At 40.6% G+C, this 27163-nt stretch overlaps 1 protein-coding gene across 1 annotated transcript in view; it reads left to right on the top strand.

Moving 5' to 3' along the window:
- The window catches only part of LOC115077499 (extracellular calcium-sensing receptor-like), a 48273-nt gene extending 24000 nt beyond the window's left edge, over positions 1-24273 (top strand). The window contains exons 5-7 of the mRNA XM_029579790.1: positions 2755-2982; positions 14761-14884; positions 23360-24273. Of these exons, the coding sequence (XP_029435650.1) occupies positions 2755-2982; positions 14761-14884; positions 23360-24273 (1266 nt within the window). The remainder of the gene's footprint in view (positions 1-2754; positions 2983-14760; positions 14885-23359) is intronic.
- The last annotated feature ends 2890 nt before the right edge of the window (positions 24274-27163 follow it).

The raw sequence follows: 27163 nt of genomic DNA, 5'->3' as shown, positions 1-27163 counted from the left end.
GATTTAACCATATCTAAAGTGAAGGAGCATATTTATGCTCCTCTTTCAGATGGTCCCTGTTACAACTTTCTTGGTGGGGTTGCCTAAAAGGGTTGTCTAATAGGTAGGTGATCAAAAAGGTCTTATTCCACAGATAAATTTCATTATCAGGATGATTCCAATTTTCTTCCCTCGTAAATTTTAGCAATAAGTTGATGTCTTGTTATCCCACTTTCTATGGAATAACAAGACTCCGCGCATTGCTCATTGAAAGCTAAAATCACCTAGACAGATAGGAAGGGTAAACTTTCCTGATTTCCATTCTTATCATACAGTGTTTCTTTTACAATGAGGTCTAGATCAGTTACTAGTCAGTTACCAATGATTTTCTGCTTGGGTGGATGTAGAATTGGAAATAGCTAGTCCTGTCCCTTTATGGTTTATACCGGAGTTTCTTAAAAAGACAAGATTTCGATCTCACCCCATTTTTCTAGCATGTACACAGTATTTCATGATGTAGAGCACACTATTAAAGAAGTAACAATTCATTGGAGAACTTCAGCCATGTCAAGTCCGTGGTTTAATTCAAACTATTTGATAGCTCACAGGATATTTGAATAGCCTTTTGGTACCAAGCTGGAATTTGGTCCCTGCATCACTCAGCAGACAATAGCAACCTTTTGTCCTTGTTCAACTGGCTGATAAATTTAATCTACCCCATTCTCAATACTTTTGAAGGCTACAACTAGTGTTTTGTATGCCTCTTCTTTGGATTTGCAGAATGCTTGTCAACAACCATAGGTAGTTTATTGCTTACTCTCTCCTCACAGGGACATACAATGGCACATATATACAAACATCTTAAGATTTATTAGTTTCAAATGTTGTGTAGGCCTGGAAAAGACATGGACTCAGAATCTTTCCTTGGCTGATGATTTTCCATGGACCTGCTATTGGGATAAATCTTTGAGGGTTCTTTGTCCTCACATATTACCCAATCTATGTTCTTTTTGGCTCACCATAGTGTTTGGACCCCTTGGATTATGTACAAAGCTAGTTTAACCCCCTTTCATGGCTACTGGTCTTGTAATATTCCTAAAGAGGCTTTATCCCATCTTCTATTCTATTGCCCTCTGACTGAGCGATTTCAGCATGATATAAGGGATACGATAAAGCAAATGTTGAACCTTCATGTCCCATGACGTATAGTATTGTTGTTTATAATTTCCTTGCTGATTTTCTACCTTACCTCTGCCATAATCCAAGTAGCTTGAAGCTTGTTTTATTCTCTTTCCTTGTTATTGAAATACTCAATAAAAAAGAATTTGAACTTTAATATAGTTAGATATTCTCTTCTTCTGGAAAAGTTGTAACATCTTCATCACTTCCATATGTATGCCTTCCAAATAACTGCCCTTCTCCAACACCTTCTTTGGTGTACACGGAACAAAATCATTTTATTTTTAATATTTCTGCATTTTCCTTTTCATGCTCAAGACATTCCTTCTTTTCTCCTTCTGTCTTACAGTACCAGTTCTTTCCTTAAAGTTTTATCACCTAGGGCATCCACCATGGCTATGAATTCCTCTGCTTTTGTCTTTGCCCTCCCACCTTCCCTGCATCTCTTAGCTTAAGCAGGTAACCCTGCTCTCCTCTTTCAGAGATCCCTTCAACCTTTTGAATGCAGTTCTTTGTGCTCTAGCTTTTTCACCCCCTCCTTTAAAAACCATGCCATACGGGTCTCCCTCTCCTCTTATTTTCATTTACTTTACTAACCTAAATATTTGTAAACTGTAATAGAGTCTTTAGCAAACAAGTCTTTTACGAAACAAAGATTTTTCTACCTCCCTAATGTACTCCTCCATAATTAGAAGACTGACACACTAAGAGGTTCATAATCAGCATTGTTTGGCTTGCTAAGTTTGAACTTAGCTAGGTACATGGTTGGATTTTCAAATCCGATCAATCTGACTAGTCCTGATATGGCTGGATAACGTTTTATCTGGCTAAACATGTATCCACTAGTTTGGGGATGGAGCTGGTTATTTACTGAAGTTAGTCCAACTAACATAGCTGAATAATTTTAGGACTGCTAAAGAGCTACATTTAAAGCAGCCTGGTATATTTAGCAATGTGCTGCTGATTATTCCAACAAAATAAGCCAGATAAAATTTTCTGGCTAACTTTGCTGATCGCACAGTACCTGAAAATGGATTTCCTCAAGTCCAGGATCCTGGCATATGTTCTCTCTCTCTCTGCCTTTGTGCTTATATTAAACAATGGATTCTGATGGTCGCTATAACTCAGGTGATTTCCTCATTTGCATGAAGCCCCCTCCCTCATAGGTTCCATTACCTATGAGGGAGGAGTGCATCTTTAAAGAGTTCAGGACCATTATATTTCTAGGATATTCTGCAGATAGAATACTCTAATCCATACCAGGTAGTTTAAAATCTCCCACCATTAACATTTCCCTGTCACTGAAGTTGTATCTATATAATTGATTAGATCTATTTCATGCTATTACGCATGTGATGGAGGTCCCTTTCCAAGATGACCCAAGCACCTATGTCTTTCTCTATACCCCTTGAATTTCAGTTACCTTAATCTATCTATATATTTATTTATTTAAATACTGTGCCATACATTTCCCCTTTTTATGATTTTCCTATCCTTTCAGGTAATATTATATCCTGGTATGGTCATCGCTCAGTCTTGAATATCATTGAATCATCTCTTTTCACATACCCCAATGTTTGTCTTTCTGCATTCCAGCTTCTTCACTATGTTAAAAAGGTACATTTTAAGAACACTGCTGGGGAAGAGATCTTTTTCGATGAGAATGGGGATGTACCACTCTCTGTTGATATTTTGAACTGGCAGTTGTACCCTAACGGCAGCAGCAGATATGTTCAGGTTGGGACTTACGATTCTCGTTCCCCCAAAGGCAAGGATCTCATTGTCGATGAAGGGAGAATCCAGTGGAATGGAAGACACAGTCAGGTGAGACAGTAAGCCTCTCATAGCATGGGCAACCAGTGTGTGGCAAAGCACAACACGTCACAGCACAATGTCACATGAAGGAGTGCAACAAAATATAGCAAAGGACAATAAACAACTTCATTCAATGCAGAATAGCATACTTATGCAAAACACAATATAATAAACAAGTAAGTTGAAAACAGCACAATCCAGCACAATGCATCACAACACAAACACTACATAACAAGTAACAGCATAGCACAAATGAGGATATATTTATTATCTCAATTCAAATCACATTTCTGCAACTGATTTTGGTAGGTATGTATTAATCTGCCTGAGAACATGTGGCTCAAAGTATAAGATGTTAAAAATCACTATTTGGCATAGACCAGGAAAGTAAATAAAAGAAAGTAGAATGTTGTCACATTCCCAGTTTGGTGCGGGGGGGGGGGGGGGGGCTTTTTAGAGGGTTGGGTCTTGGTCTTCCAATATGGGTGGGGAGAGTTGGGCAGTCAGTGGTCTTAGCCTTCTATGAAGGTAGGAGGTAGGGGGTCTTGACCTTTCAGAAGGTGTTGGGTAGGGGCAATCAGTGCCTTTGGGAGTTAGAGTGCGTACATACTAGGGGAATATTTTTGGGAAAACTTTTCCTATACAAACCAGCTCTTTAACTTTGGTCAGTTAGGAGGCATATTTTAAAATTCTGCAACTGGTTTTTGGCCTTATAGGAAGATGGTAGAAACAAAATTAGTAATGGAATTAAAAATAAATGTGAGGGATAGTGTCAAAGGATCCCTAGTAGAGAAGAAGTGAGTGGAAAGCTGGAGATAATCTGAGGTCTGTTGGGCAAGAGCAGTAGTGAAATTGAGTAGACTAGATGTACTAATGGTCCCTATCGACTGTGAAACTCAATGACATTATTAGTAATAAGGATGGGTTTTTGCAGTATTGCAAAGAAAACCTACTTTTTATTCTTAAGAGCATAGACAAGAGGAGATGTGATATAGACAATAAAAAGGGCAGAGAAAGAAAGCACACCCTGGTGAGACTGCAGGCCATGTGGTAGCTAGGTTACAGGTGACAACTCCCAGAAACTGACCACATTAAAGCTAGCAGGTTGGAGGTGGCCAAGAATTGTCCAGCAAGGTCACAGGTACATACCAGGAGGCTGTTTTTTCAGACTATAGCCTCACTAATTTTAGTACCTGTCTAGATCGGTTTTTCCAAATCCTCTCCTGCATGCACATCTAGCAAGTCAGAATTTCCACAATGAATATGCATGAAAAGATTTGTATACCATGGATCTCCAATAATTGCAAATCTATTTCATGCCAATTAATTATGGATATCCTGAAAGTCCAACTGGTTAGGTGTGCCTCCAGGGGAGGTTTGAGAAATATCAGTCTAAATTATTGCAAAGCTTGACAGTAAGACATGGTAAAGAGAGGGTTGAGGAGGTTGAATTAGTATGAGATTGTGTATGGTTATTTATTTGGGAAGACAAACAATGAGATAGTAAATAAAAACGTGGCTAAAAAGTAATCCTACAAATGGTTCTGTTCAGGGGCTGTTGGAAGTGCAGATGAAGCCCTGAGGGAATGCCCATGTTAAACCTGCAGCCAGAAGCCAAAGAGATCCTGTGGGGTTGCTACCATTATCCCTGCAGCATGCAGAGGAAGAGGTCTTATAAGCCACATGCATTTCCCCTATAACTAGCAGAAGAAGAGGCCTTTGAGGTCACCAGTGTATCTCCAGCAGCCAGTGGCTGAAAAAGCCCTGTGGGCCTCCTTCCTTTCTGCTGCTGAAACATGGGCTGAAGAAGAAATGGATAGCCTATTCATTTGTAAAAGAGTGAGAGATTACCTGTGATCGAGTGAATGAGAGAGAGAAAGAGTGCCTGTGAGTGTGTAAGAGAACATGTTAGTGTGAGAGAAACAGAGTGGTTTGAGTGTATGAGGGAAGCTTATTTGTGTGTGAGAGCTTGCTATTATGTGAGAGTGTGAGAGAGCCTGTTTGTGTGAGAGAAAGAGAGTGCCTGTGAGTGCATGAGAGACTTATTTGTGTGTGAGAGAGTACTTGTAAATGATTGAGAATAAGTCTTTTTTGTGAAAGAGAAAGAGTGCCTGTGAGTGTGTGATAGGCAGCCTATTTGTGTGAATGAAAGAGAAAGAGTGCCTGAGTGTGTGAGAAAGGGCATGTTTGTATGAGGGTGAGAAAATGCCTGACAGTGTGAGACTAGAATCTGTTTGTCTGAGGGTGAGAGAGAGTATGCCTGCCAATATGTGAGAGAGTGCCTGTGTGCATTTGAGATACAACCTTGATTGTGTGTCAGAAAGAGACAGTGCCTGTGAGTGTGTGTGATAGCCTGCTTGTGTGTGAGAGAGTGCCTGTCAGTGTGTGAGAGTGAAACTATTTGTGTAAGAGAAAGAGAAAGTGCCTGTGTTATGTATGAGAAGCAGCCTATTTGTATGAATGAAAGAGTGTGCTTGTGAGTGTGCGAAAGTGAGGCTGTTTGTATGAGAGAATGAAAGAAGACGCCTGTGCATGTGAGAGCAAACCAGTTTGTATGTGAGAGTGCCTGTCAATGTGTGAGAGAGAGCCTTGTTTGTGTGAAAGAAAGAGAGAGAGTTCCAGTTAGTATATGAGAGTAAGGCTATTTGTGTGAAAGAAAGAGAGAGTGATAGTGTGTGAGCAAGCCTATTTGTGTGTGAGAGAGACTGCCTGTGATTGTGTGGGAAGTAGTCTGTTTGAGAGAAAGAAAGCCTGTGAGTATGTGAGAGGTAGCCTAGTTGTGTGGGAGAAAGAGTGTGTTTGAGAGAGATCCTTTTGTATAAGAGAAAAAGAAGTTGCCTGTGAGTTTGTGTGAGTGCATTTAACATTTTAATGTGTGAGAGAGAGCCTTTTTGTGTGAGAGAAACTGATAATGCCAGTAAGTGTTTAAGAGAACTTGTTTGAGTTAGAGTGAAAGAGTGCCTGTGAGTGTGTGAGAAATTGTTTATGTGAGTGAGAGTAAAAGAGAGAATCTGTGAGTGTGTGAGAACCTATTTATGGGAAAGCAAAAGAATGAAAGAGTGCTTCTGTGTGAGAAAACCTATTTATGTGTTGGTGAGAGAGAGGACGTGCCTGAAAATGTGTAAGTGTGTGTGAAAATGAACGTGTGGTAGAAAGTATGGGTATGCAAAAGTGGTGATAAAGTTTGTATGCCTCCCTCCAAACCATGATGATATCAGGGTAACTGAATAAGTTCCCAAGTATGGAGAGCAGTGGATTTTTTAAATTCGTATTTATTTTCATTTTTGGTAGTTTATTGTTATGTCTGTTGTTTTTAAATATTTTATTGGTGTTTGATACATTTTTAAACATATCTTTTATGTTCTAAATTATGAAATGTTATTCTATTTGCCAGATGATTTGAAATATTTATTATGTTTATTGATATGGTTAGTATTTTATATTTCTTGATAGTATTTGATTTTTAATGAGGAATGGTGATGTTTCTAATTTTTTCTATACTTGCACTGCATATAGAGTCTAGTTTGTCGCAGTTTCCAGTTTTTATTTATACTTTTCTATTTACTTATTCTGTATTTGGTGAGGGTCTGTCTATCTTCTGCATGTATGACTGAAATGAGGTATTCCACCAGCATGTAGAAGCAAACATATAGAACAGATAGAAACATGATGGCAGGAAAAAGACTGAGTGGCCCATCCAGTCTGCCCAGCCATCAATTAATTTAGCATTATAATTCTCATCACTTCCTTAGAGATCCCCTGTATTTATCCCATGCTTTCTTGAATTCAAGACTGTTGTTGTCTCTATGACTTCCACTGGGAGGCTATTCCACACATCCACCACCCTTTCTGTATTTTCTAAGATTACTCTGGAATCTACCACCTTTCAACCTCATCTCATAACCCCTCGTTCTAGTGCCTCTTTACCATTGAAAAAGGCTCACCTCCTGTGCAAAGAAACCTTTGAGATATTTTAATGTCTCTATCATATATCCCTTATCTCACCTTTCCTCTAGGTTATACATTCTTTAGAATGAAGATTTTAGTAGCCACCTTCTGGACTGACTCCATCTTATTTATATCCTTTTGAAGATATGGTCTTCAGAATCGTACAAAGTAGTGAGGTATCACCAGGAACCTATGCAGGGGCAATATTGCCTCCCTTTTTCTGCTGACCATTCCTCTCCCTATGCAGCCAAGCATCTTTCTGGCTTTTTACTGTTGTTTCTGTGCAGTTTTTGTATAGGGATCTATAGTAACATGGATTGATGTTTTAGCGCCTCATATAATATTTGCAATGTTGCCTTGTCATGGGTATACGTATTACTGTTTGAGTTTGACAGTGTGTTATGGTATGGTAGATTTTCTATTGGTTTAGAATACATATTTTGCAGTGTTTTGAATTATAGACGTGTGCTAATATGTTGCTGTTACTGAGAGGTGGCACCAGAATCAGAATATTATTTTTCTATGGTGAGTAGTAAGGATGTGTCCTAGTTCCACTCTGCACCCTTTGTTGATGGAACTTCTGTGCAAGATATTATAGAACTTGAGGTGCAAGGTTTATATTGGGATTCTTTCCTATCCTGTATAGACCCCGGAATTCACTCCAGTAGAGAAGAAGTTAATTGATTGATGCTATCAAATAATTTTAGAGGTAGTTTACTAGATGGATGTAACTGGCCAGGGATTTCTTTGTTGCATGGACACCACTGACATACATTACCAGCACTTTGTGACAATTGTGCAAATGATTATAACTGAGCCTCCTACTATATGAGTGGGGGTTTCCTATTTCCGCATGGACAAATTGGTAAGAGGCAGGAGTGCAGAGAGACATGGGACTCCCATGGGATTGAACTATCTGGATCGTTTCCCCATAACAGGCCATAGGATGACTCCCTGATGACAGCTGCTTGGGAACATAGAATGCAGATCATTTAAAATGTAATATTTAAAAGTGTGATGTCCAACTGTGTGTTTTTGCAGGATTGTTCTGGTGCTAGGGTGGTGGAGGGAAGATGTTGATCCTGATTGAGTTGATTAATTATCAAAATCTCTGGGGACAGGAAGGGGATAACTTATGAGCCCATGGCATGGATCTTTTAGGTACTTAGCAATCCTCTGGTTATGCTTCTGCAGTTGGCAGTTGGAATATATCTGTAATAGTTTCTTCACCTCTGTACCAATTTGCCATTCAGTTTTCAGCTATGAGGAGCATTTGCAATTTTTGAACCTCCCATTAGTTTGGTTCCAACCTTTTAGGAAGGTGTTTACCCTTCCTATAAAAGAGATTTTTGCAGATGGCATTGTTTGAGAGTAGGAGTAGGAGTTACATTGACCAACAACGATTGAAACTGTATTTTGGATAGATCTCAAGGTCCACCATATTGGAGCTTATTTTGAAGACTGAGAAAGAGAATTTTTGGAGTCTCTTTGATCTCAGCTTGAAGACTACCTTACAGGAGGTTCTGAATCCCAGCTATCTGGACCTTTTCATTCAGTTAACAGTAGAGACATATAACCTGAGCAAGAGTCTTGTTTTTTCCACTCCAGTTTTGTGTCTGATTGTGGATGAGCTAGCATTTCCTACCCTTCCTACTTGATTCAGCCAAAAGAAAGAATGAAAGAAGAAAGGTGGTCATGGATAAATATACTGCTGAATTTTTTGTTATTATATCTGTCATGGATGTGAGCCCATAGGCTGTAGTGTGATTGATGCAGCCTAGCAGGTAAACCAGCCAGGGCCATGTAGGTGGTGGACTCGCTCTTACTGGGACTGGAGCTGGAGCTTCACCTATACCAGCCCTGTTACCTGCAAATTGAGCCCTTGAAGTCCAGGGGCTGACAGGCTTAAGCGAAAGTCCCATAAGGCTCGGTCAGACAAAGTCAAGAACTGGGCAGTGGTCAGGATTGACAGCGAGCAGACAATATCCAGATCCAGGCCAAGGTTAAGGCAGATGGCAAGCCAGAAGAGTAGTCCAAATCTGTATCCAAGCAGGTTTCAGGCAGGCAGCAATCCTAAACAATAGTCAGTATCACAGCAGAGGTCAGAACCAGAAATCACCAGGACAAGGCAGGGCAGACCAGGGCAAGGCAACAGAGAGGCACGGCAAGGCAGGAACAAGACAATGAAGAAAGACAGAGCAACAAGGCAAGAAAAGACAACAGGACAATGAGGCTATACAGAACCACCAGGCAAGGCATGACAATGAGGCACAGAAAAGAAGCAACACACACTGAAAGGCAAGAGGACCTGTTAATGAGGCATTGGCTTGGACTGTGGCAGGGGTTTAAATACCCAGCTTCCTTAAATGATCAGAAGGCACCGCAAGAGTCTTTCACACTATGTGGCCTTGAAAGAGCAAATTCAAACATGTGCTTAAAGGGGGCTGTGGTATAAATGACCGAGCATTCGATGCCAGTGTCTCCACCATGAGGAAGTCCCGGCAGCATCCTATCAGCCCAGCACTGCTGGCGATACATGCAGCTGATCGCAGAGCCTTTCTGCGGCCAGCCAAGTATTACAATATTCCTCCTACTTTTCTTGATTTTTTGTCATATGTGGCATCAATTTTATTTTTCAAGCTGCAATAAACCACGTTTATGTTGAACACCATCAAAGAATTCTTGCAATATATTTTTCCATTCTCACTGACTACAATTCTACTACAACGAGTACCCATTGTAGTTCTTGAAACCCAGCCCCCAGGTCCAGATGTCTTGTGTTATAGAAGTGTAAGAGGTTCAGGAAATAAATTGTGCCCAAGGGACTTTGCTCTGATCCTTTGATTGGGTGGCGCCAAACCAAGAGGGGGTTACATATCCTCGTAGTTTAGATTGGAATAACTGGGTTATTTTCTATCATCATCTTTGATGTTACTGTTACTATTTATATAGAGGAAATATTCAAGATGTTATATGTACAAAAATAAATTACCATCTACATGTATAAATAGTGTAAGGATTGTGATTCCTTGCCCTGTGGCAAGGTTGATGCAGCATAGTAGGTGAACCTACTCAGCCCCTAATGACAGCTGGCAAACGTGCTCTGGTCTGGGACAGGCTGGAGCTTCACCTATACCAGCCTCATTCCCCGCAAGCTAAGCCCTTGAGTTCTGTAGAATTTCTGGTCAAAAGAGACCCTAGAAGCTTAACCACAGCTGCTTATGAACCTGGTTTATCTCTATGAGCAACTGATATAATTAATAATGTGGTAATAAAGGAAATTCAGATAGGAAACCAATATTTCCTCTTTTGTGATTTTTATTAAAGGAAAAAAAAAAAAAAAGACCAAGCTACAAGACAATGAATGGCAAGTTGCTCTGTCTCTACAATGACAGACAAGCCCTAATATATTCCTCATTTATCATTAAAAGATTGCATAACCAATCATTGCTTTATTCTTTGATTTCAAGTTTCCTTTTATCACATCCTTACTTTTGTTTCCTTACAGTTGATCCAATCAAGGATCAAACCTGCAATCTACACCCAATCACATATTACCCTGACTACCTATATCCAAATGCTAAAGTAACACACCTTTTTTCCTCCATCTTAGGTTTTATCTGCTATTTCATGCTTTTAGGTGACATGGCCTTAGGCCCTCCATTTTGAGTGCCACCTCATGCTGGCTATCTGAAGAAATAATAACACAACACCTTGTGATTTTTTCATTATAGCAAACATCAAACACTGCAGTTTTAACTGTGGCTAAGGTTCTAGGTGCAGGCTTAAAATAACCTTATTCTTTCATTTCAACACATTTCACCATCAGATCTTAAGACTTTAGCAGTATATAGTAAACAACTAACTAGCCGAGCTAATCAATAATATATGTTCAACTGTATCATATTCTGCATAGCAGGCCTAGATGGAGACCCAAGACCCACAAAACCAGGGTCTTTAACTCTAATTTCACTGTTTTAGGGGCCAGCAGGCCTTAGGTGGGTCCTGAGGGTGATCCAAGAAAGAGTCCAGAGATGAGCTGAGAATCAGGGCAGGCAGCAAGCAAGATGTAGTCAGGGTTCAAGGCAAGGTCAGGTCCAGGCAGCAAGCAAGGGAAAAGTCAAGATCTGAAGCAGAGGCCAGAACCAGAGAATCAGGCCATTACAGACAATACATAGAGGGACAAGACTGGAGAAGACAGGCAAGACAAGAGAAGACTCCAAGGACCAGGACAAGGCAGGCAGATAGGGTGAAGAAGCAGAGACAGGGAAAGGACAGGAACAGAGCAAGGTGAGGCTGAATGAGACAAGACTTGGACAAAGCAAGGCTTAACAGGCTGGATAAGGCAAGGCTGGATGAATCATGGCTGGATGAAGCAGGATTGAACAGGCTGGATGAGGCAAGGCTGGACTGGCTGCATAAGGCAAAGCTTGATAGACCGTAACATGCTGAGGCAACATATACTGCTGGCTAGGCAGGAGACCGATTGCTGAGGTGGAGGACTGAAGGGCATGTGGGGCTTAAATACCCAGCCACATTGATGTCATCATGGAGCACCAGGTTGAAGTTTCCTGCTATGGTACCTTTTTAACCCACATGCAATGCATGCACACTTAAGGCCAGCAACAGGAAGTGGTGACCTGATGGTGTTTGTGCCATCAAAGAGACAGTACGGTATCTAGGGTCTAGCAGCATTCTGGAGTAAATGTGGCTGATCACAGGAAATCCTCATGATTTGCCATACATTATGGTACCCATCCTTAACTCCTTCCCCAAGCCTCCTGTCCATAACTTCTGGAGTATACGCCAATTGAATACTTTTACTATCTTGAGAACTGGGAGATTAGGCAGGTTTAAATGGAGGTTCCAAGAAATTTTTAGTCTTAGAAGAGTGTGAAAGGGCATCAGCCTCTTGGTCCTTTTCTGCTGTAGTGAATCCTTTGTACAGATGAAGGCATGCCACTTGAATCCCTTGGTCATCGTGTTGAGTGAGGACATGTTTTACATTACTGGCAGTGGCTTCTACCTCCAAGATAAAGAACTTTGAGGATTCTGGATGGTCAGCATAGCTGTGTGGTGGCCAGATTCTAGACTGTTGCTTGTCACATACATCAGTAACAATGGTGTACAGAGGCAGCAGGTTCTTCAGATCAGACAAGATTTTCCGAGATATTGTGACTGAAGGCAGGGTCTTAATGTAACAGTGCTCCTGGCAAGAGGGGACCCAGTGTGTAATTTGTAATGTACCATAATCTACTACATATTGGTGAAGTTGGAACCAGGGCATCCCAAGAATAACAGGGTTGATCACTCTGGAAAGTACATATAACTCAATACTTTCCTGATGAAGACCTTGCTGCAAGGTGGTGATCAAGGTGAGGTGACCTGGGTCAAGCAGCCAGGCAAAGGCTCACCATAAACTGAAGAGATATTTTGAGCTGTGGTCAAGATGGTGGTGAGCCAGTTATACTGATGCAACAGCAACTTCTAGATAAAGTTGTCCCCCACTCTAGAATCAAGTAATACCTCTGTCTAAACAATGTGCTCCCTGAAGGTGAGGCACACAGGTACCAATGGCCACAAAGAGAGAGCTGGGTGATTCATGACTATGTTTTCTGTTCTGAGGTTTGCCCAACTTCTTGGGGCAGTGGCTAGTGAAATGTCCTGTGCAAAGCAGTAGAGGCAGAGGTTATACTGTCTTCACCTCCATCTCTCTTCATCCAAAAGCCAAGGTCAATCCAACTACATGGGTTCTTCTGAGGTGATAACCATTATTGGGTCCAAGGTGGGCTTCAAGGGGTGTTTGAAACCAGTCCAGCACCGAGGGTATGATTGAAGGGATGGCTGCACCTGGAGTGGCAATCTGACAATGGCCTGGGCTAGGAATGTGTCCACCAAGCTCATGGCCTCAGCAATATGAACCTACTAGGACCCTGCCGACTTCTGCTGAACATGCCCTTGTCTGGGACAGGCTGGAGTTTCACCTATACCAGCCCCATTAAACGCAGGTTAAGCCCTTGTGCTTCAGTGGCTGGAAGGACAGGATATTGATGACCTGGAGAAGGACTGGATGAACTGATGGAGTAATTGGCATAACTGATGATTTTAATTATAAGCATCTGTTTTAAAATGTACTGATTCATGCTCGTAAATCAGGTTCTATGTAAGTCCTACGTTTTGTTTTGTTTTTCGCGTGTAAAATATGGGTGCATACATTTCTAAAACAGTTAGGAAAAGTATGCATGTAAAAAGCCTTGAAATACTCACCTTCAATGCATTGCATGTATTCATGCCCAAAGGGGTAATTTTCAAAAGGATTAAAACATGTAAATGTAATTACTATTGAGATAATCTTCAAAAGCCATTACCTTCTTAAAGTGCATTTATGTGCATAAATCTGAACAACTCAATGGCATTTATTGTAGCAATTTTCAAAAGACCACTTGCATGGGTAAAGGGCATTTACATGTGTAAAACCCAATTTTAAGTGTGTAAATGCTTCTTAAAATCTGGCCCTAAGCATACATACACACGTATGTTGGAAGGTAGAAATGCATATATTTTTTAAATGCGTACATGTAATACATGTGGGATATAAAATATTAGCATATATATCTGCATGGCCTTATACGTGCCTACATGTGCCCATGCTGAGTTGTTTGAAATTTGTCATCAATATCTGTTAGTATATACACATTATGATTCCAATGTATTTCTGCATATTGCCAGCTAAATACATATCACGTTAAGTGCAGTTTACTACTGGCTGTAAAAACTGGATAATTTTATTGCCTATTAATTCCTAGTCTCCTTTATCTCCCTCTTATCCAATCGTAATTGGGTATTAAAAATCATTGATCCAATTTAAAAGGTTTCTTGGCATGCTGATATAAAAAATGTAGTATCAGACTGTCCATCGCAAAAGTACTCTGTGCCTGTATCTGAAATGAACATAAAAATATATAATAGGGATGTGAATCGTTTTTCTGACGATTGAAAATATCGTATGATATTTTCAAACACGTCAGAAATCGGGGGCTCCCCGAAACCGATAGGAAAACCCCACAAAATTGTTCGTGGGGTTCTCTTATCGTTTTGGGGGAGGGCGAGAAAAATGGCACACATAAACAACCCCTAAACCCACCCCGACCCTTTAAAACATATGCTTTAGCTTCCCTCACCCTCCCACCCCCCCAAACCTTTTAAAATTACCTGGTGGTCCAGTGGGGGTCCCGGGAGCCATCTCCCGCTCCCGGACCGTCTAATCAAAATGGCGCTGATGGCCCTTTGCCCTTACCATGTGACAGGGTATCCATGCCATTGGTCGGCCCCTGTCACATGGTAGGAGCACTGGATGGCCCGCGCCATCTTTAAAAATTGGGCGCAGTCGATAAAAAAAACAACCCGATCGGACCGCACGAACAAGATTTCACTATAGTCCCCGAAGCAGGAATCAGAACCGATTCTGGTTCCGATTCACATCTCTAATATATAAGATCATTTTGCATCCATTAGAAGTCAATATAGCTTGAGTAGGGTTCTTCTTTATTATGGGATCCTATACAGGTACAAAACAAAAGCTGTATGTAAATGATTTCCCCACTCCACCCCAGGAATGTCATTTTGCAGTACACAGAAAAGTATGCGTGAAATTGCTTCTGCATGAATTTTTGCACATACAACCCGCAAAGTAATTGTCTGAAAGCCCATTGACCCATGCAAAACTTCATTCTGTGCATTTAAATAGTTTTAAAAATTACCCCAAAGTATTTATGGTGCATTGACTTCTGTCTATAATATGAATATAATATTAATATTAAAATCTCTTTATTTTTTAAGGCTCCAGCCTCTGTATGTAGTGCCAGGTGTCCTACCGGGCATAGAGCTGCCACTCGCAAAGGTCACCCCATTTGCTGTTTTGATTGTATTCCATGTTCTGAAGGAGAGATCCTCAGTCCTACTGGTAGGCACATCTTGTAAATATTTCTTGTTTGCTCAGAAATTGCTAACCACGATCTTAACTATGGCTATATTTAGATCATAATTACTTGAATAATGATATATGGAAAGGGATGAAACATATATCAGACAATTGGTTTATTTGTAACCTGTCTGGTTTTCAGTCAAGGCAGAGTGTCCGACCCATGTGGCCAAATTTTGGTGGCCTAGATTTAGGAGAATGTTCAGCCAAACCAAGAGCGTCATTCATCAAGCTGTGTTAGGGCCTCATCGCGCGATAAACATGTCTAATGCACGATAGATGTGCAATGTTTATCGCTCCATTATTAGTATGTAAATATGATACTGAGAATACAAAAGGTAGAAAATTATGCAACTGAGGGTCTCCAATGTCATTTTGTGGAAAAATAATGCATAATAACGCTGGATTTAACAATGGAAATAACACCTATTTGCGATAGCCTGGAAAAAAGTATTTATCGCATTACAGCTGCCATTATCACGGATTGCGGATAATATCATGCACAATAAAAAGAGGCTTTGGAAAGACACACCTACACAGCCCTGGTGAGCCAATAAAAACACCTTTTCTTACCTGCTTTGTCTTCCTAAAGCTATAATGTAAAGAGGAAGTGCACTAGTAATGGGATATTGGCTTCTTCAGGCTGCTCAACAACAACAAAACCATCACAACAGGCAAGGGAGATTCAAATGCTTCCTAGGGAAGAACCCGTACCGGAGACACATCTGCAAGCCCTGCCAGTGGAGCATGCTAGTCCACATCTGGACTTGCCACGCAGGAGGTTATGCAGGTAGTAAAGGAACCACATCTTTCATCCCTGCACCAATTTGCTGGGGATGTTGGAGGAACAAGTGGCAATGAGGTAACGCCTAAACAAAGTCTAGATCTTAGTTTACTTTGTGATGACAATAGCACCACCCATATGTGACATCAGAAAAGGTTCACCTCATAGAACCTAAGCCAAAGCTGTGTTACAAGCTATTAACCTGCCCTGACATGTCACAGGGAGACATTGGGAAATACTGGTATGTCAGGGCGCATCAAGGACCTTTGCCTGTCCATCTCAGGGTGAGATAGAGTGTCCTGCTTTATGTAGGTAATACAAAATCTGCTGAGTAGTTTGTTTGTTCTGATAGCTAGTATTCATTACAGTCCTTATGCTAGATGTGGCCAACCTTAAAGCACATTGGCCGAGGACTTCAGGGGAGACATGATATCAGACTAGGCATCTTCCAGGCAGAGGTATGACCTTTCAGGTCTTTTCAAGTTTGAGGCCCTTGTTTCCCACATGGCTGCCATGACTTGTGGCCAACATAGCAGAGTTGCTGTCCTATAGGATGTACCTCCTGTGGTGTCAGTGCATTCTAGACATTGTGTATACTGAGACCAAGGCAGGTGTTCTTATAGACTCTCAGTCATCAGCTCTGTGTAAAGCATGAAGGCAAAAGAAGGTGTTGTCAGCTGATTACCTCATGAGCCAACAACAAGCCCCTTTCTGAAGCCTGACACTATGCAAAATGTATAGCCTGACTGCTCCCTGAGATATCATGTAGAAGACATGCTGTCTTCTGCACTTTCAGTATTGTTTTGTAGAAAGACATGCTATTTTTGTTACCTGAGCCCTGGAGGTGCCTATGTCTGTAAGAAAAAAGATTCAGTGAACATATATGCTTTCAGCAGGTGTCTGTCTGCCTGCCTGGTGTAGACAATCTTCTGTATCTACTGTCTAGTAATGACTGACTATCTCATTAACAGGTAGGGGATTGCTTGGCACAGACATAATTGATAGTTGATGATGAGAAAGATAGAAACAGCTATTTTCGGCCTTGGTAGGTAACCAAAATGCAGGAGGAAGCCACTAAACAACAATGTTCTAACAAATATGGGGGTCTATATGTGTCTGCGTGACTGATGTGCAGTGTAAGTCTCCGATATCTGTGCCTGGGGGTTATGTAGGGCTCGTAGGTTTTGTCCTTACCATACCGGTGCAAATACCAGAGCATAACTGTGTGAACCCAATTAGCATACACTGACTTTAACTATCAGCAATTGTGTGCTTCCATTCTTTACGATGAATGCTACAGGTATGCTAATGTGTAGGTGGGCAGATAATGGCCTCACGCATTGTTATCTAACATCCACTTTGCTCTTACACTGTTTATTCATTCAGCTGAAAGGGGGGGTGAGAACGTTGCACTTTCCTGGATGAGTTGATAAAAAAATCAATCAACAATATTACAAAGGATTGTTTCTTTAAGCTACAAGTTATGAAAAGACTCAAACCCCTCCTCCACCTCCAGGACCTCAGAACAGTACTTCAGTCAACGATATTCTCCAAAACCGACTACTGCAACACTCTCCTTCTAGGAATCCCGATCTCTGCCATTAAACCACTACAGATGCTCCAGAACTCAGCAGCCAGGATATTAACCAACACTAACAGGAGAACTCGCATCACCCCGATACTTAGAAACCTACACTGGTTACCTATTAAATACAGAATTTTGCACAAAGCACTCACTATTATCCACAAATCCATACACAACCAACTTCCTTTAGACCTTCAATTACCACTCAAATTATACACATCGGTTAGACCCATCAGATCGGCACACAAAGGAACCCTTCAAGTTCCCCCAACTAAATCCACTCGTCTAACCTCCACGAGAGAACGGGCACTTTCCACAGCTGGCCCCTTCATCTGGAACAACCTGCCGACTGATCTAAGACTGGAACCCTGCCTGATTACCTTCCGGAAAAAACTCAAGACTTGGCTTTTTGTCCAAGCCTTCCCTCAAGCATAACATCGCAACAGTGCTTCCATTTAGCTCAATAGACTAAATGTACAAACCAGTAACTGCATATTCATCCATGTTCATTCTCCAGTTTTTTCTGTCCTTTATTTCCTGGCTACTCTAGCCTCCAAGTTCTTTTCCCTGTTATTTGTATCTGCGCTTCGGCCTTCTTGTTATATGTTTTTTTGCTAAGTTAACCCCTAAGTTTGATGTAAACCGGCCTGATATGACGCCTGTCATGAAGTTCGGTATAGAAAAATGTTAAATAAATAAAAATAAATAAATAACTGCCTGTAGTTGACAGTAAATTAGCATATATTGATAACTCCCAAAATGAAGCTTGCCCACTATGGCACACAGGCAGAGACCTAGATACTTATGAGGCAAAGTGCCAGCTGATTGTGAAATGTAGTGGTTAGGTTGCTCATCAGTGGCTTTACAGCTATGCTGCTGAGGTAAATCACATTTTGCTCTCAATATCAGTCTTCCAAGACCAAATAGCCCTAGCTTCTCCTGTGCATGCAAGCATACAGGGTGGGAATGGCACACCTATGGATACAGCTTTCAGTGCGTTGCAATGTAGCTGAAATGAGTACATGTCCCCGCTACTATTGAAAGCCTGTGAGTCTTGTCTGCATCAGAGATAGCAGTGTACATGCTATGTGGGTAGACTATATACCACTTTCTCTATATTGCAACCTGATATATCCTTTACGACAGGGTTCACGCTCATTAATGGATTATGTTGTTGAATTTTGTACTCTAGCTTCAGAACTTGGTTGGTGAGAGGATAGCCTATGAAATATTTATTTAGAAGGGTTATCATCTAGAGTCAAAGATGAATTGGCAGCTCGAGATCTTCCAGAGAATTTGGAGGAGTTAATAGATCTTACTGGACGTATCGATCGTCAAATTCAACAGAGAGTTAGAGAGACTAGAGCATTTCGGAGACTAGTGACTTTAGCACCATCTTTCTCTCGTCCTCTAGCTCCACCTTCTGAAGTTTCAAATATTCGAGTAGAGGAACCGATGCAAATTGGACATACTCCACTTACATCCGAGGAGAAAAGACGTCGCCATTCTTTGGGATTATGTTTATACTGTGGAGGGAAGGGTCATATGCTTGCCCAATGTAAAAAATTACCGGGAAACTCCCAAGTCTAGGAATCTCCGGGGAGCTGATCCTAGGCTGTTCTACTTCTGCTCCCCTATTTACTGTACCTGTGACTTTGGAGTATGCTGGGGTGTCTTTTTCAACATCAGCTTTTGTTGATTCAGGTTCTGGAGGAAATTTTATTCTGGCAGATGTTATTAAAAAGTTACAATTACCTACTCAACTTAATACACCACTTTTGCGAATTTCATCGATTCACGGAACTCAACTTCCTGGTATCATTGAGAGAAAAACTGTTCCCTTAAAGTTACTTACTGGAGTATTACACAAAGAAGAGATTTCTTTCTATATTTTAAATGTCTATTCATCCTATAGTATTAGGATTACCATGGTTACAAAAACACTCTCCACTCATTTCGTGGGATGGATTACAAATAACAGCCTGAGGAAAAAATTGTTTCAGCACTTGTTTACAAAAAATACCTAAATCTATTATTCATATACCAGATCGCATTATTTCAAACTTTCTGTTATCTTCAACTTCCTGGACATTACTTTTACAATACATTGACTATTCTGATGTTTTTTCAAAAGAAAAAGCTGATTTACTGCCAGAACATAGAATATTTGATTGTGCGATAGATCTTCTACCTGGTGCTATTCCTCCACGAGGTAGAGTGTACCCCTTATCTTTACCAGAGACTCAAGCAATGTCAAAATACATCCAAGAAAATTTAGACAAAGGCTTTATCCGTCCAACTTCACCTGCAAGAGCGGGATTTTTCTTTGTTGCTAAGAAAGATGGAACTCTTAGGCCATGCATAGATTATCGTGGACTAAATGCTATTACACAAAGAGATCGTTATCCTTTATCTTTGATTCCAGAATTATTGAACCAATTGCAAGGAGCTAAAATATTTACTAAACTTGATTTAAGAGGTGCTTACAATTTAGTAAGAATAAAGCCAGGAGACGAGTGGAAAACCACATTTAATACCCGTGATGGCCATTATGAATATTTAGTTATGCCTTTTGGTTTATGTAATGCTCCAGCCGTTTTTCAAAATCTTATGAATGAAATATTCAGGGATATGCTAAATTCTTCCGTTATAGTTTATTTGGATGACGTCCTCATATATTCAAAATATATCAATTCTCATCATCAACAAGTTCGACAGGTGTTACAGAGACTTAGAGAAAATCATTTATTTGCTAAGTTGAAAAAATGCCTTTTTGAACAGGAGTCTTTACCCACTTTGGGTTATATAGTTTCTGTCACAGGATTTCATATGGATCCTGAAAAGGTTTCAGCTATTCATGATTGGCCACAACCAGTAGGAATTAAAGAATTACAACGCTTTTTGGGATTTGCTAATTTTTACCGGAATTTTATTCCTAATTATTCCAGAAAAGTTGCTCCACTTACAGCGTTAACTAAAAAAGGAGCAAATGCAAAGGAATGGCCTCCAGAAGCTATAAAAGCTTTTCAAGAGTTAAAGCAAGCCTTTTTGATCGATAGTTGTTTGTATCATCCAGATCCATGTAGACCATTTATTGTGGAAGTCAATGCTTCTGATACAGCAGTAGGAGCTGTTCTTAATCAAATTTCAGATAAAGGAGTACTATTACCTTGCTCATATTTCTCACGAAAATTTTCTTCCACAGAAAGAAATTATGGAATTGGGGATAAGAAGCTGTTAGCAATTAAAATGGCTTTTAAAGAGTGGCGTCAGTGGCTGGAAGGAGCCCAACATCCAGTGGTGGTTTACACTGATCATAAGAATTTAGAATATTTAAGTAAAGCACAATGTTTAAATCCAAGACAAGCTCGTTGGTCTCTATTTTTCAATCGTTTCAATTTTTCATTAAGATACAGACCAGCTTCAAAAAATATTCGTGCAGATGCTCTTTCACGAATCAATGAGGTTGAGGATACCGTCATACAACCTCAATATATCATTAACCCAGCTAATATTGTTACAGCAAATACTAAGTTATCATCTGAAGGTAAAACGGTGGTGCCAACTCGTTTACGAAGACAAGTACTTTCTTGGGCTCATGATTCCCTTACTGTGGGACATCCTGGTAAAGTACGAACTTTGGAACTTTTGTCTCGTTTTTATTGGTGGCCAAATGTTAATAGCGATGTAAGGAAATACGTGGATTCTTGTCCTACATGTGCTAAACATAAACCTTTGTCAGGTCGTCCATGGGGACTATTACAAACTTTACCCATTCCGGTTGAACCGTGGACTCATTTATCTACAGATTTTATTGTTGATTTACCTCCTTCGGAAGGAAAACAAGTAATATGGGTAACAGTAGATAGGTTTTCAAAGATGGCTCACTTTGTAGCACTTAAAAAACTTCCTTCGGCACGCGAATTGGCACAATTATTCACTGAACATATTTTTAAATTTCATGGATTACCTCAACATATAACTTCCGATCGAGGTACACAATTTACAGCTAAACTTTGGAGATCTCTTTGCAAAAAATTCGATATCCAACTAGATTTCACTACAGCTTTCCATCCTCAAGGAAATGGACAAGCAGAACGTACTAACAGGTCATTGAAGACTATTTTATGACTTTTTATTGGAGATAAACAAGATAATTCGACGACTTTACTTCCATGGGCAGAATTTTCATATAACTTTCACATTCATTCTGCTACAGGAAATTCCCCATTTCAATTAATCTTTGGGAAACAACCAAAACCTCCTTTGCCAATTCCAACGTCTGTACCATCTCCAGCAGCTCAACTTACAGCTCAACAACTTCGATCATTGTGGGATTCAACACAAGTTAACTTAACGAAAGCAGCAAATATGGCAAAGAAAGCTGCAGACAAACATAGACGAGCAGCTCCTATCTTTAAAACCGGAGATCGAGTGTGGCTTAGCACTAGACATATTCGTCTTAAAGTTCCTGCTATGCATATGGGTCCAAAGTACCTTGGACCCTTTGTAATTACTGAAAGGATAGGTACACTCTCTTATCGTCTACAACTACCATCAAATTTCCAAATTCATAACGTTTTTCATGTTTTGTTACTTAAACCAGTAGTTCTTTCAAGATTTCATCCAGCTCCCTCTGAACCAGTGAATACAACTGCTGATGCAGATATTATTTACCAAGTTCAGGATATCCTTGATGTACGTTTTCATCATCGTCGATGGGAATACTTGATTTCATGGGAAGGTTTCGGTCCGGAACCAGCATCAAACATTTTGGACAAATCTCTTTTAAGACAATTTCATGAAGATAATCCTACTATACCTGGACCTTCTGGTAGGGGGCGTAAGAGGGGGAGTACTGTTAAGGCTTCATTACCTCTCTCCATGTGTTGGGGGTTGGGTCGGGCTGCCTCGGGGCTTGCGGCATTTCGGTCCCGAGTTCAGCCTGATTGGGACCGACGTCGCAGGCCTTGCCCGTGCCCGGTGTGCGCGTGCACGTCGGTGACATCGTCGGATGCGCGCACGTGCTGATTCTTGATGGGACTTTTTTCATCCCTGTGCCATGTTTGGTGTGCATGCGCGTCGGTGGCGTCGTCGCGCATGTGTTGCATGCCAAGGAGGGTTTGGTAGTGATTGGTGCAGGGAGTCAGAGCGGGACGGAGAGCATTCCTCAGCTGTTAAATTTAACAGCTGAGGAATATAAACAGCGTTGCTGGAGCGTACTGGTTGCCTTGGCAACAATCAACATCGGAGACAGGCTGGTATTCAATGTGCTCTTGTTTGTTGCCTTTGTTATTTTAGTTAGTTATTTTGATTCAAGTTAATTTGTTATTTCTGAATGCTTAAATGTTTTTGCTACTTATTACTTCTTTAATTAATGGACTGTGTATTTGAATACACTTCTGTTCTGAAGCTAGCATGTATCTGTGACTACAGACTTCAGTCTGATCCTGGAAATACTTTTGTTCTGAAATTAATATTTTTCTGTGACAACTACAGATTTCAGTCAGATTCCTGGTTTGTTTTTTAATCTTTTGATCTTGTCTGACTGTTCTGATTAAACCTTGTATTGCAGTGAAATTAAAGTCATTTTTATTGAACTGTTTCCTATTCTTCAAACCGCCCATCATCTGATCAATTCATATTGATTAGTTGAACTAAGGATCCACTAAATACTTTACAACAAGGGTAGAGAGGACTGGCAATCCCGAGCATAGGAGAACCGTCCACTTCCTGGTACCTGTCATTTCAAATGTCATTTGAAATGACAGGTACCAGTGCACCCAGGTTACTGTATAGGCGCTGTATAGTGCTCTATACAGTAAAATGGATTGCGCGGGCCTAACGCTTCACGGACGCTTCTTGGACGCGGCTTGCATTTGCATGCCATTTTAATAAAGTATCGAGCGGTAGGTGAGCCGGACTGTGCGTGCGGCAAATGCGGGTGCGCCCGGCACTAACACAGCTCTTCCTACTGCTCCTTACTGTATCGGCCCGTATATAAATATAAGAGATGTGATTTTAGAAAAATTCAGCTCTTCATAGATTTTGTGAAATATTAATAATATCTTTTTTTGTCTTTTGATAGAAATCAACCAGTGTATCAAATGCCCAGATGATCAGTGGCCAAATAGCATACGAGATCAATGCATAGCCAAAGTCATTGAATATCTCTCTTATGAGGAGTTCCTGGGAGGTTGCCTGGCAGCCATTTCCATTCTCTTTTCTATACTCACAGCATGTATATTTGGACTTTTCCTTAAGAACTGCAACACTCCCATTGTGAAAGCCAACAACCGGGAGCTCAGCTACCTCCTCCTTGTCTCCCTCATGCTCTGTTTCCTCTGCTCCTTACTATTCATTGGCCATCCCTTAAAAATCACTTGCATGCTTCGACAGGTGATCTTTGGGATCATCTTTTCCATCTGCCTGTCATCCATATTGGCCAAAACCATCACAGTGGTTATGGCTTTTAGTGCTACAAAGCCCAACAGCAAGGTCAGGATGCTAGTGGAATTCAAGCTACCAGTTTATATTGTTCTTGCTTGTTCATTAGTACAAGTTGTTCTCTGCATTTCATGGATAGCAGATTCTTCTCCATTTCCGGAATTCAACATGGCAGCTGAGATTGGGAAAATAGTCCTTGAATGCAATGAGGGGTCAACTATATTTTTCTCCTGTGTCCTGGGGTACATGGGTTTTTTAGCCTGTGTAAGTCTCTTAGTTGCCTTCTTAGCCAGGAATCTCCCCGATTCATTTAATGAAGCCAAGTTCATCACCTTCAGCATGCTGGTTTTTGCCAGTGTTTGGGTGACTTTTATCCCTGCATACCTAAGCACCAGAGGGAAGTATATGGTGGCTGTGGAGGTCTTTGCCATTCTCTCTTCCAGCTCAGGGCTTCTGATATGCATATTTTTCCCCAAATGTTACATCATCTTACTGAAGCCAGAGATGAACACAAGAAAATACATAACTGGGAAAAACAAGAAAACATTAAAATGAGAAACAGTTCTTCTGCACATATATGCATAAAGGGGTAATTTTCATCTGATGTAAAGTCTGCAGCTACTTTTCAACTGCTTATTTTGCACTACTTTTCAAAGTTAAATTTTATATATACTTTCACTTTGAAAATGTTCCTGGCAGAAATGTGTACACATTTATATCTGTGTTTGGAGTGCAGACTTTTGCTGAGAGAATTTACATGCTTGGATGTCAATGTTTAACGTCAATAAACAAGATAACTCACAAGTTATGCACCTATATTGCAATGTTTTTGAATATTGAATCACTTATCTAATTAATTTTAGATGGATAAGTCATTATCTGGTTAAAATGTAGTTGGATTAGAAAGAGATATTCCAGGGCAGGTTAAAGTTATTTAGCAAACTTAACTAAATTTTAACTATATAACAGCTGACCCCTAGATTCATCAAAATGTGTTATTAATGCAGTGATAATGCTTGTGTTAAGAAAGGGGCATGTTTAGGGAAGTTTTAGAATTACCACACTGCATGGTAGCATGCTCTGCAATAATCCCTATGAGAGAGAGAGAGAGAAACTATCTTCAAGGCCCTTATAGTAGTGAAGTATTTATATCTCTATAACAGGGCCATCTAATAGGTCGAGGTGACGTGTTGGTGGTGGTTTAGGGGCCAGTTTTGCATGTAGAGTGAGATGTATGAATAGCACAGAACTCCTTAGTGAAGATCTGACATCATTTGGAGTGAGGAAAGTCTCACAAAGATGAAATTTCTACTTTGTTCTTTTTTCCCTAGCTTGATGGGGGTCCATAACAGTATATAGTACAAAATTTCATCTTTGTGAGACTTTCCTCACTCCAAATGATGTCAAATCTTCACCAAAGTGTACTGTGCTGTTCGTACATCTCACTCTGTGTGCAAAACTGGCCCCTAAACCACCACCAACACCTGACCTCGACCAATTAGATGGCCTTCCTATAGAGATATAAATAGGTACAGTGAGGCCCTCCCCAGAGGCTCTATCTCTACTCTCCTTCCCTACCCCCCCCTCCCCCTCTCCCCTCCTTCCCCTCCCAGAAATGGCCAAAAATGGCCAAAATGTAATTTAAAACATTTATCGTGAATTGCATTATGGCCATTTCTGGCATATGACACAGCATAACGCCAGGAAAAAGGGTGTACTTATTTCTGTCATTAAAACCATGTGATAGCACACATTATGCTATTGCATGGTGCGATATTGCCTTCATTTAACTAAATCCCGCCCAAACTCCTCCCTGATCCTGCCCCTCCAAAAAATGTGTATTTGTTCCGTGTGTTATGAACAATATCGCATGCGTTAATGCCATAATGCAATTTGATGAATGACCGTAAGTTAGCCATATAACTTTAGTCCTGCCTCAGAGCAGGCCTACATTTATCCGGCCTTGTGTGGATGGATAACCTGAATATCTTCAGAACATATCCAATTAAGTGGCATTATTCTGTTAAAAAATAAAAATAAATAAAAAATTAAAGTTATCGGGCTAACTGTAGCTGGATAACTGCAGGCTTCCTGGTCCAATTCCCTCTTCCCTCCCCATAAATTGTAACTATCCCTGCTGGCCTATTCCTTTGGCACCGGCTCTCCCATCTCTTCCCTTCCACCAGGGCAATGCTGGAAGCGCCCGGGGTCACAGCGCACTATGATTCTGCTACTGCAAATGAGGAGCCCGGTATTCTGGCAGGTGCTGTGTGGGTGGGAGTTTTACGGTGAGGATGCAAGATGGTGGTAGGAGGCCTTTTTAAAAATTCCATTTAGTGGGGAGGGCCGATGCTGAGAGAGTCAGCTTACTTTCTATATTATTTATCACATGAGTTGGGAATAGGCTTAGCCAGCAGGAACATTTTAAAATGTATGTGGGGAGTGGAGTGAAAAATGGGTTGGGAGGCCCATGGTGAAGTATATATATATTTTTAAGCATAAGAGAGCCACTTAATGCATATTTTGAAAAAATACCAGATCAAGTGGCAGGTTATTCGGTCACACAAGGCCGGATGATTTTAAACTTAAATGGCCACATTTAAAAGCTGGCCAGTTAGGTTTAAAGTTATCCAGCTACAGTTAGCCGGATAACTTTAATCTGTTATTTTCATCTGAATGTATATCCTGTTGAGTATCCGGGACAAGCTATCCAGTTAACTTTACCTGGAGAACTTGCCCACTGACTGACCACCTTACTGAATTTTACCTGCATGCTCTTTAAAATAAAAAAAAGCAAGCATGTCAGTCCATTTCCACTCCCTAAAAAAATGCCTCTTCCATGTGCATACCAGAATCACAATGATATGTATCAATGAAAACTATCACACTAGAAGCATGAATTCAGAAAAGAAAACATAAAAAGAACCTTACTGTATATAAAGGTAATAGAAGAAATGCAATATATTGCACGGAAGATGAAAAGTCATACGTTCTTGTAACCTTATTGATCCTGAATAAATCAGAATTGCATTCAGACTTGGAAATCTTCTATTAAACCATAATCCACAACATTTTCTGTACTGGTCTCTGGGAGGTGCATGGAAAACATATTGGGCTTGGATTTGTGGTTTGCTTTTCCGATTTGTAGAGACCCTTCAGCTTGGATCAAAACCTCATGTGTTTCAATTAGGTTGCTAATTTAACGTATTTCCATCAAGCTTATTGAGGGAAGCAATGCAACATATTTTTTACTCTGATTTTTGGGGTTTCAACTAAACTTTAGGATGATACTGGCAGGCGGCATCAGAACAAAGGCATCCCGAGACACCAAGAGTGGCCTGAAAACTCCACAGCATCAAAAGAGTGGCAAAGGGAACCAACAGTGGAATGAACAGCCCAAGTCAGCGTGAGAAAGGCGAAGCAGCACCAACAGTGACATGAACAC

The sequence above is a fragment of the Rhinatrema bivittatum genome, chromosome 16, assembly GCF_901001135.1.
Source record: "Rhinatrema bivittatum chromosome 16, aRhiBiv1.1, whole genome shotgun sequence".
Lineage (NCBI taxonomy): Eukaryota > Metazoa > Chordata > Amphibia > Gymnophiona > Rhinatrematidae > Rhinatrema > Rhinatrema bivittatum.
Note: the sequence above shows the minus strand (reverse complement) of the source record. Positions and strands in the feature narration are given on the sequence as shown.